This window comes from Varanus komodoensis, unplaced genomic scaffold (assembly GCF_004798865.1).
Source record: "Varanus komodoensis strain SLA01 unplaced genomic scaffold, ASM479886v1 scaffold11, whole genome shotgun sequence".
NCBI classification, from domain to species: Eukaryota; Metazoa; Chordata; class Lepidosauria; order Squamata; family Varanidae; genus Varanus; species Varanus komodoensis.
In genome coordinates, this window is record NW_025335317.1 from 27626093 (window position 1) to 27637700 (window position 11608).

Sequence of the window (11608 nt, forward strand, 5' to 3'; positions counted from 1 at the left end):
GCATGATAAAGGACCAAAATGGCAGGGACCTAACAGAGGCAGAAGAGATCAAGAAGAGGTGGCAAGATTACACAGAAGAACTATACAAGAAAGAGCTTAACATCCCTGATAACCACAATGGGGTGGTCACCGACCTCGAGCCAGACATCCTGGAATGTGAAGTCAAATGGGCCTTAGGAAGTCTGAGCAACAACAAAGCTAGTGGAGGTGACAGTATGTCATAAGGCCGTAGCACTTGTGCCAATTACTCACACAGAGGCAGGCAATAAAAGTTTGGAGTCCTTTTATTCTAAACAACTACATGATACACTGGCGACAGATAATACAGGAGCTGCTGTTGATAGTTCTAAGCAATACAATTGCCCCCTCTTTTCTGACCTCTCTGAGATTTACTATGTTGACCTAACCCTGTGTGTCTGTCCCTCTCTCTGGGAGCTTCTTTCTTTTCTCCCACCTTCTTTCACTTTGCTTCTCATCTAATTGGTCCAAGCATCGAAGTCTCTTCCTCAGCTGGGCATTCTCCATGGCAACAGACTGTTCGGCAGCATTCCCAGGAACTTGTCCAAAAACTTCAGAGACAGGTGGCCGGGCGGGGGGAGGTGTTTGTGCCATGGGCACCGAGCAGAAATCTTCCTGCTCTAAAGCCTAATCCTCGCTGGGGGCTCCTGGCTCTGTTTTGTGTGCTAACGACTCTTCCGAGTCGTTAGACATGACACAGTATTCCAGATGAGCTATTCAAAATCTTAAAAGACGATGCAGTACACTCAATATGCCAGCATACTTGGAAAACTCAACAGTGACCACAGGAATGGAAAAGGTCAGTTTACATTTTGATCCCAAAGAAGGGCAATGCCAAGGAATGTTCAAACTACCATACCATTGCGCTCATTTCACATGCTAGCAAAGTTATGCTCAAAATCCTGCAAGCTAGGCTCCAGCAGTATGTGGACCAAGAACTACCAGAAGTACAGGCAAGGTTTCGAAGAGGGAGAGGAACTAGAGATCAAATTGCCAACATATGCTGGATCATGGAGAAAGCTAGGGAGTTCCAGAAAAACATCTACTTCTGCTTCATTGACTATGCTAAATCCCTTGATTGTGTGGATCACAACAAATTGTGGCAAGTTCTTAAAGAGATGGGAGTACCAGACCATCTTATTTCTCTCTTGAGAAATCTATATGCGGGTCAAGAAGCAACAGTGAGAACTGGGCATGGAACTACTGATAGGTTCAAAATTTAGAAAGGAGTTCAGCAAGGCTGTATACTGTCGCCCTGCCTATTTAACTTATATGCAGAGCACATCATCAGAAAGACGGGGCTAGATGAATCACCAGTTGGAATTAAGATTGCTGGGAGAAATATCAACAACCTCAGATATGCAGATGATACCACTCTCATGGCAGAAAGTGAAGAGGAACTAAAGAGCCTCTTGATGCGGGTGAAGGAGGAGAGTGCAAAAGTTGGCTTGAAACTCAACATTAAGAAAACTAAGATCATGGCATCTGGTCCTCTCACTTCCTGGCAAATAGATGGGGAAGAAATGGAGGCAGTGACAGATTTTATTTTCCTGGGCTCCAAGATCACTGCAGTTGGGGACTGCAGCCAAGAAATTAAAAGACGCTTGCTCCTGGGGAGAAAAGCTATGGCAATTCTAGACAGCATACTAAAAAGCAGAGAATCACCCTGCCAACAAAAATGTGTATAGTCAAGGCTATGGTTTTCCCAGTTGCAATGTCTGACTGTGAAAGCTGGACCATAAGGAAGGCTGAGCGCCAAAGGATTGAGGCCTTTGAATTGTGGTGCTGGAGGAGACTCCTGTGAGTCCTTTGGACTTCAAGGTGATCAAACTGGTCAGTCCTAGAGGAGATCAATCCTGACTGCTCTTTAGAAGACCAGATACTGAAGATGAAACTCAAATATTTTGGCCACCTAATGAGGAGGAAGGACTCTCTGGAGAAGAGCCTAATGCTGGGAACAATAGATGGCAGAAGAAGAAGGGGGCAGCAGAGGATGTGGTGGCTAGATGGAGTCACTGAAGCAGTTGGTGTGAGCTTAAGTGGACTCTGGGGGATGGTGAAGGACAGGAAGGCCTGGAGGAATGTTGTCCATGGGGCTGTGATGGGTCAGACATGACTTCGTGACTAACAACAAAATCTGAAGACTGCAAAATTTAAAGGAATTGTGCTTTGTTTTGATCCATCAGCCAGAAGATGAAGGGTGGCTATTCCTGATGGTTGCCACTTTTCCTTTCCTTTCCCTTTTCCTCCATTAATTCATCCAGTACCTCTTTTCAAATTGGTGGCAGTCACTACTTCCTGTGGCAGTTAAGTTCACTTCCTGTGGCAGTGAATTTAACTATGCACTGTGTAAAGAAGCACTTCCTGAATCTCTCTCCAATCACCTGCATGGGAGGACCCCAAGTTCTAGTATTATGGGAAAGAGAAAAATGTCTCACTCTCCACTTTCTCTACACTCTGCTTAATTTTAAAATCCTCTATCATGTCTCCCTTTATTTCCTTTTTTCTGAGCTAAACAATCCCAGTTGTTGTAATTTTTTATCATGGGAGGATTGCTTAAGCCCCTTTGATCATTTTAGTTATACTCTTCATCATTTTCTCCAACCCAGTTATGCACTTTTTCAGGTGCAATGACCAGAATGATACACAATATTATAAGTGGGATCATACCAAAAATTTATATAGAAGAAATGCAATCTTGGCAGTTATATTTTCACTTTCTCTGCTAATTATATCTAGAATGGAGTTCATCTTTTTTACTGCAGCTGCACATTGGGTTGACATTTTATCTAGCCATCACCACTAGCCCAAGATTCCTTTCTTGATCAGTTGTTGCCATCTCAGATCCAATCAGCCTATATTTGAAACTAGAATTTTTTGCTCCAATGTGCATTACTTTACACTTGCTTTCATTGAACTTTGTAATTTTGATGTCTTTTCTCCAAACTTGGAGAGAACTTGTTGGAACTCCTCACAAGCTCTTTTGGTTTTTAAGTTTTAAGCCACTTCATTGCTAACTCCTAATTCTGCATCATTTATGAATAGATTGAAAAACATTGGCCCTAATACCTGTGGGACCCTACTGTTGTATACATGTCTTTATTTGGAGAACTTTTCAACATATTCCCACTCTTTGCTTTTTGTTCTTTAAGTAGTTACTGAACCATAGGAGGACACCCCCACCCCCATACCATGAGTACTAAATTTCCTCAGGAAGTTTTGGTGAGGGACTTTGTCAAAAGCTCTCTGAAAGTCCGATATTGACTGGATTGCACTGTCTGCCTGTATATTGAAATTTTCAGAGATCTCTAGGTTAGTGATAAAGGGCTTAATTTTGTGGAAGGAATGTTGATTCTTTTTTAGTATGATTTGTCCATCTACAAGCTTCAGTAATGCTTTCAACCAGTTTGCCCAGAACAGAATTAAGCTAATTAACTTGTAATTCCTTAGATCTTCCCTTGATCCCTGGTATTATATGGGTCATTCCCAAATCCTCTGGTATGGAAACTGATCTTAGGGACATTTTTTTTTTTTTTTTTGGTAAGAAGGTCAGTGACTTCATATTTGAACTCTTTAAGAACTGTAGGATAGATAACATCTGGGCCCAGTGATTTATCAACTTGTATCAACTTTTTGTTAATAAGGTTGAGAATTTCATCTTTTTTCATTATTTATCTACCTTAATTCTTCCAGAATATGTAAGTTCAGAAACAGCTATCTGTTCTGCTCCCTCTTTTCAGAAGACAGATGCAAAGAATTCATTCAGCTTCTCAGCAATCTCCTTGTCCTCCTTTATGACTCCATTAATTTCACTGTCATCCAATTGTCCAACTGTCTCTCTAGCTGGTTCCTCTTTTCCGATATATTTTAATTATTCTTAATTGCTGGCCTTGATGTTGTTACCAACATGTTCCTCAAAACATTTCTTTGCTTCTCTTATGGTCTGCTTTCATCTCCCTTGTGCAAGCTTGTGCTCCTTTTTGTTTTCCACACTAGTTCAGTACTTCCGCTTCTTGCAGGAAGCTTTCTACTCTCTAAGAGCTTGCTTGTCTCTGCATGTTAACCATGGATTTCAAGCTACCTTTCCAACGGGTGACATGCATAGTATCTGAGCTTCTGTTGTTAGTACTGTGTGTGGGTGGGTGGGGGGTTTTTTCTTTTGGAGGTAATATATATTGCTTGTAATTCAACATTAGTGTAAGTCTTCCTTCACCCTTAAGATTCTAAGGATAATAGGCTGTGGTGTAGATAAACAAGAGTCTGATATTTCCCATCTTGTCCCACTTCATTTTACCCTACCCCTGTCAGGCCATAAGTGAACCAGGACATTGGGCTGAAACATAGGGTAATGGCCTTGCCTGGCAGTGGCCAATGTTTCTGACATATGGGCCATCAAACAGGTCTAAAGAATGAGACAGAGACAATGTAATGCACACTGCTGTAGATACCAGCCTTTCTAGTCCTCAGAGAGATTCTGACCAGAACCAAGAACTACAGAGCAGTACAGCATGATAAAAATAGAAGCTCTGCTCAACACTGAAAAAGTGAGGAACTACCCACCAATGAACTGATTCTAAAAAAGATTCTGGACTGTGCAGAAATGGATAGATTGACTTTATCACTGAAGGAGAAAGACGATACTGATTTCTATCAAACTTGGGACTCTTTTTATTATTGGCTAGAGAAATGGGACTTGGCTTAGATTTGAATATGTTTTTAAGTTATCATAAATGGAAAAAGAAGGGTGTGGGAGCTGACCCAGCGGGCTCGATGTTTTTGATGATGGATGTTGTTTGTAGTTTTCTTTTTGTTTTTTTTTTAGGATTATAATTTCAAATAAAACCTATTAAAAAAAACAAACAGAAGGCCAATGCTGGACAATAAGAAGCTCTCCAGTTCCATCCAGGTGCACTAACAATGTCTGTTGCCTCTGCCACATGTGTGACCCATCTTGTAGACTGGTTGACATAATCTAGCTATCTGGTATTAGGGAAGGATACAATGCACTGGATTTGGTAGCAGAAAATTCTCCACAGTCCTACTCTTCAAAAGGGTGCAGGGAGATTTTGAATTTCCTTCAGGGTACTTCCTCATACTAATATTTCTGTAAGTGCAGCATTTTTCCCTCCTTTCTTAGTATGACATGTTTTGCATGTCTAACCTTAAAAAGGAAGTGAGCAGTAATGGAAATGATGATGCAGATGTTCAGAATATTAGAGAAGAGCAAGATCAGTGACAGATGTATTAGTATTATAATGTTAGCTATTTTTTTTCTTTGGTGATACATATAATGAATTTAAAAGGCAGGGGAAAGGACATATAGGGAATGAGCACAGGACTGCTTGTGCAAAGTTTGGTAAAATAAATGTCAGTTTTGAAGATGCTTTTTGAAAAATGTATTGGTGTGTGCACAACTGCACAAAAGGGTGCTTGATTTCTTCCACCCTGCCCCCCACCTGCCACCCCATAACCATTTACACAGATAGGTAGCATTGCTAACTGTCTTAGAATTATTGCAATGAAAAGCATGAAACTGCCAGATTACTAACTTCAGAAGCTAATTGCAGAGAACAGAAATGAAATGCAGAGAAAATAAGAGGAAGAAGACACCCTAGTCAATGTGTAAAGAGTGAGGAAGTAGTGGCCCATTAGTGATCTTTGGTTTGAGCTAGGGATGGATGCAAAATTTATTTCAGTGTGTTTTTGATCAGGATTTACACCTTTTAGTCTAAAACACAGAAAAAATGATGAGACTGAATAGGCTTGAAAGAATTCTTATATTGTATACTGCAAGGCAATGAGAGAAAATGACAGAAATAGGATATACAATTTCCCATATTATCTTATAATGACAGGTTTCTATAATGTCTCTAAAATGCACAGAATTGCTCAGTTCATTTTTACAGGAATATGTAGTTTACTTCTCTATTTTAGCACTTTATTTAGACACCTTATTATGCTAATTGTATTCTGAACATTTTCTTGTAAGGAGCTTACAGCCCAGTTTGGATGTGGAATAAAGGTTTCAATCTATGTACAACTTTTGATCAAGTGTTCTTTAAAATGATTAGCACATGCAGATAGGACACTGATGCAAGAATCCATGATCCATATAGCAAGATTTTCCCCTGGGCATTTAGATTCAGAGGGGGACTATGCCCATGGAAGAATATTACAGAAATCCAAAATGGAGTCCCATTGGTTTGAATTTCTAAGAATTTGGCACATTGATTTCTCAACAAAATGGCTTTTTTCAAGTCATACAAATTCTACTGATTTATAGACCTTTTAAGTTTCACATAATTTGATGCAAATTTAGTCTTAAATGAATATGAAAAGAAAAAAGAAAAAGCTACCAAAAATGTGCATCTTTCCCATAGGCTAAAGCATGAAAATACACACTTTGGAGGATTTGCATCTTTTTGGGTGTTTGTGGATTTATACAAGTGTAAATTTGTACTACTCTATGCAAAATTTGATTCTGTCAATGAGTGGACAGCAGACCAAAAGGTGTCTGACAATCCACAAAGGATAGACGGAATGGATTTTACAATGTCCCTACGCTGCTTTGTCCATGACTGTATCTCTGTAAGCCATTAAAAATGAGCTATGCACCATCTTTTCTGCCTAATTTGTATGAGTGTCTGAGCACGTAACCTTGATTTTCCACTTTAGCCATAAATGTGTCAAAGGTTGTACCACACTGGACACTGTAAAATGCTAGTCACTTCATTTCTTCCTGTCCCTGGAATTTGTATTACACACTGTGATATTTCCTATTCCTTCTATAGTGGAAATTTCACAGGTAGCATGTGACTCTCCCACAAACTGCATCTGGAAGATCTTCCAGGAAAACAAGAAAAAGAAAACACTCTAGAAATGGGATGTAAGGTTCATGCAATGGCAGCCTTGTTCCTAGAGTGTCCCCAGAGCATCCTAGGCTCCTGGCTGCTTCCTAGGAAGTTCTAGGGACAGGGCATCTATGACTAGAGCCCTAGAGCCCATTTGGAGAGTGCCCTCCTTCTGCTTTTTTTTCCCCCCCTGAAAAGATCCAGGTAACAGAAGGATTCCTCAGCAAGAGAGTGGATTAGAGAGAGAGATTAGGAGCCAGGAATTCTAAATATGTGGTGTTCAGAAATATTAGTAGAAGTTGCATAAAAATATATTATGGGAAACTGCATATGAACATAAATGAATTGTGCAGTTATTTAGTTTTCATTACAGACCAATTGGAACGTATGCAAAACTGACATTGCTTGATTATAGATCGATTCAGCCCCACTAATGGTGAGCATCATAAGATCTCTGCTTCACCTTTTAAAACTCTGTCCCAAGACAGAGTCGTCCACATTGAGCAAACTTTGCATAGTACTGATAGACCCTCCATGTTTGATCTTTCATAAAGAAAAGGCTGTCCTCCACACTGATCTGTCCTTCCTCCCTAAAGTATCATCTTCGTTCCATGTCAATCAAGAAATAGTGCTTCCAGCATTTTCTGAATAAGGGACACGTTGCAAAAGAAATGCAGATAGCTGTTGCAAAGATGCATCAAAAGTGAAATGTAATTCAGTTCATAGCAGGTATATTCTATAAAGTGATATAATATTAAAATGAAAAATGTTAGTCATTAAATTCTTAGCAAGGTGAACAATGGAAATTTAGCATTAATGAAAAGGATATGTAGCAGAAAATTATGTAAAGAGATGGAGCATCAAGGAAAAAATGTAAATGTGCATTTGAGACAAATATATTGAATATTGTGAACGGTATCCTGAGTTACTGGAAACGTTTTTTATTGTGTGATTTCTCACTTATGTTATTTTGTGGGAGCTTTGCATGATACACTCATCCTCAAGCCCTTTGCAATAATTTCTGAAGCCTTTTTTAGATTGAAGTAAGTTTGGCATTATGTGGGAATGAAATACTTGTGTATTTGTGCAATTCTGTAATACCACAGCACCTCCAATTGGTTGTACCGTGGAACATGTAAAAAGGCAGAAAAAGGAAAACCTGGTGGGGGAGGGAAGAACATGTGGAACTGATCGTAACCCTGCAAAGACTCCAGAAGCAGAAGCTAAATTTCACTTTATACTGATTAAATAGCCAGTGGAACATGAGCTAGTTGCAACTATGTTAGGTTTCATGGATTACAAAGGGTCTTTTCTAAAAGTGTTACAAAATCTATATATCACTGTATATATTTAAAAAAGCGTTCAACTATAGACAATAAAATAATGTTCAGTTTAAATTACTTTTCACATATTTGGTATTACTGTGAAACAATGTAGGTTTCTATTGAGCGACCTCACAAGAAAGGTCCTCTTTTTTAAACTTTGGACAAACTGCTACAATCTTTTAATTTTGCCAAACTTTTAGTGAAGGTTAAATTTCTTGTTTTTATATTACAATGTTTGTCTTTTCTTGACTTTGATATGTTAAATTGATTTTAGTAATTGGAGCTGCTTTTATTCTAATTGAACTGTTGGACAACCACATGTTGGGCATTACATGACTAGAGTCAGCTGGAGCTCGGGGTTGGACTAGATGGCCCGGGAGGCTCTGTCTGACCAAACAAATTGGTCCCCTAATCCTGTACCAGCGTAATTGCAACTGCAGTTTTATTGGTTTTATTGTTCCGTTGTTTTATATGTTGTTCTCCTTGTTTAAATGCTAACTTTTGTTAACTGCCTAGAGAGCCTTGGGCTATTGTCCAGTATAAAAACGAAATAGTAAGTGAATGAATAAATTTCATTTCAAAGGTTTACAGCTCCCATAAGTGCTAGCTATCTAGTTTCCAATGTTAATGGATTGTGGGAACTGTAGTCCAAAATCTCTGAAAGGTACCAGGTATTTAGACCTCTGTGCTGGTCCATCCTAGGGCATACAGTAGACTGGAAATGCTCATGGTTATGGAAGGAAAGAACTCAACATTCAATTCTCCATTGGTTGAGCTGTTCTATATCCAGGGTCTTTTTCCTGAGGTCCTGGACCCTCTGAGGGCAACACGTACACTGTGAGAACATCCAATATCACATCAGTCAAGTAATAAAGTATTCATGGGATTGGTCTTTCATGTGCATGTAGCAGTTTGGCTATCTAATTGTATCTAAGGGCCTGTCCCATATTACTTTTTGGAATTTAGCCAGAAGTGGGCAAGGTTAAATAACAATTTACTATTGAAATCTGGATAGTTAATTGACTAGCATCTTAAATCAGTGCAGTACCTGTCTCAGGAGATCTGCAACTTGGAGGGCAGTCCAGTTCTCACATTCTTCTCGCAATGGTAGTTTTGCAGCCATGCTGGGTCCCAGCAAGGATGAAGTGATCAGCTTCTGGTAATGCTACCACTGTTTGTTTTACTAAACATCACTGACTGAATTCTGGAAGTCATTAGAGGAAGTTTGCTTGCAACTCCCCCACCCTCCTGTGGTCATCATTGCTTAAAGTTATACATCCCTTTGCAGTGCTCTTTGTAGCTGGTAGTTAGTATTTCAGGGTAATAATTTTAAATGCCATTCATTGAAAGTCATTCTGTTTATAGGCTGAGATAACATTCCTTAGTTTTGTCCAGTTGTCATGAAAAGAAATAAACCAGTCTTCTGACTGAGTTCAGATCAAAGACCAAATACATGCCCAGCACCAAAGGCAAACAAATGCTGACAGTCACTGCGATTGTCAAAATATGCTGAGAAAAGAAGCATCTGTTCTCAGAATTCACAGGGCTTCTCAGTGTCAGAATGCAGAGTTTTCCATCTGCCAAGTTCTCTACTGCTTGTGGCATCATCTGGGGAGCTGAGACTACTTTCAGGGCTTCTCTAGTTGTGGCTGTGCAGCTCTGAGACATTCTGCCACCAGAAACCCCTTTATGTTTCTCTTTGGCTTCATTTCAGAAATGAGTGAAAATCATTTTATCCTACCAGACAATTGGGGAACAGCTCTCTCTCTCTGTGTGTACGTGTGTGCTTTGTTGTTGTTAATGTTATGCTATTACATTATTTAATATTTATTATAACTTAAAACATTTTGTTTTGAAAGTACTTTGAGAACAATGGTATTAAAAAGTAGTATAGGGTTAGGATTAGGGTTTGGAAGCAAACTGCCAATAGAGGCACAGGCACTCGTAATTGGGGTCCTCCAAAAAGCATCATGGTCAGAAGAAGGGGACAGAACTGGCCTTATATTTGAGGCCAGTTCCACCTTGCACCTCCCCCAATTTCGAGGCTTCCAAGAAGGAGATTGGATTCCTAGATCTTGTGTTCCTAGCTTGTTGCTAGCCAACTCTTATCCCAAAAGCCTTGGCATGTGTGGAAACAGACTATCTTGACCTGCACATGCTGGCACTAAGATTGCACTGGTGATCACAACACCCTAAAGTGCTTGTTGTTACTAAGAGTCTACAATCAGAAGTAAATGCAACAAAGAGAGAGGACATGGAGTTTAGTTTTTAACCAGTTGCAAACCCCATCATAGTCTTACATACTTTACAATTATAGAAACCACCTAAATCTTCTTAAAGAGCAATCAGTAAGAAGGACATCATATTAAAAATATGTTCAAACAGTCTTACCGTTTTGAAAGAAGGATGCAACAATGAAGTTAACAGTCATTTTGTCAACATAACCAGCTCGTTCTGTATGGTAGTCCTGAGTCATTGTGACACAACAATTGTAACATTTTCCATAAGGACCGGAGCGTGGGGATATTTGATTCCACATCCTGCTTCCTGTTTATTTTTTCTGTGTTAATAGATTTTTAAGGAATAAACTTGGGTGCAATTACTTAAAAGTCTGTTCTTCAGCCTTCATTCTTACTTGGCAGTTTCTGTATTCAGAGTGATCACTGCTAGTCTCTTACCGAGAACCAGCCATTTAAAACTTTTTTTCCACTTAGAGGAAGCAAATTCCTAACTCTTGTTTACACGAATTGACTACTGAAGTAATTAGAATATGTCACACTGTGTCCATTAAAGCAACAGTTAATTGGAAATTATACTGCTAACTTACTTGCTAAATTGTAATAACTTGATCCCATGAGCATTATCATTTAACATATGATGCATGCAACTGCCTTTAAAATCAATATCATCACACAAATGGCAACTAACTGAGCTTATTTTTCTGTATCAAACATAGGTGGATTCCATTAATCATTCTAAAAGCAGAACAAGTACACTGAGATCACACACAGAATTTAGAGAGCAACTTATGATATAAAGGTGAACATATTATCCCATTACAAAACTTTCCTAGTACTAAGAGTCCAAAACAGTGAGTTATAGCTAGTCTTCTACTGAAAACCAACTCTTCCTGGTATTCAAAGAATGAGCGACAGGCAAATGGTGCTTCATGGGAAGGAAATGAGATGAAGCCTTAACATCATAATCTAGTTCAGGGAATGAGGTGCACAAAATTCTCCTGGAAACCAGTTACTACACTTCTCTCTGGAAGATGCATGTCTAAGTCTAGCATTTCACAGTACTGAAACCCCCATTTCCAATTCTGTGATAAAAATTGATAAGGTAAATTTGCTTACGTAGTCAAGAAATTAAAAGATGGTTGCTCCTTTGGAGGAAAGCTATGGCAAATCTAGA

At 39.2% G+C, this 11608-nt stretch overlaps 1 protein-coding gene across 5 annotated transcripts in view; it reads right to left on the bottom strand.

The window, feature by feature from the left end:
• The window catches only part of BLNK (B cell linker), a 140164-nt gene extending 129487 nt beyond the window's left edge, over positions 1 to 10677 (bottom strand). For 4 of the 5 annotated variants that reach the window (XM_044420709.1, XM_044420706.1, XM_044420708.1 and 1 more), the window contains exon 1: positions 9243 to 9361. In XM_044420709.1, coding sequence (XP_044276644.1) covers positions 9243 to 9317 — 75 coding nt within the window. In that variant the 5' untranslated portion in view covers positions 9318 to 9361. Of the gene's footprint in view, positions 1 to 9242; positions 9362 to 10585 lie in introns of those variants that run through there. The other variant, XM_044420707.1, reaches the window with a different exon arrangement.
• Between the last annotated feature and the right edge of the window lie 931 nt (positions 10678 to 11608).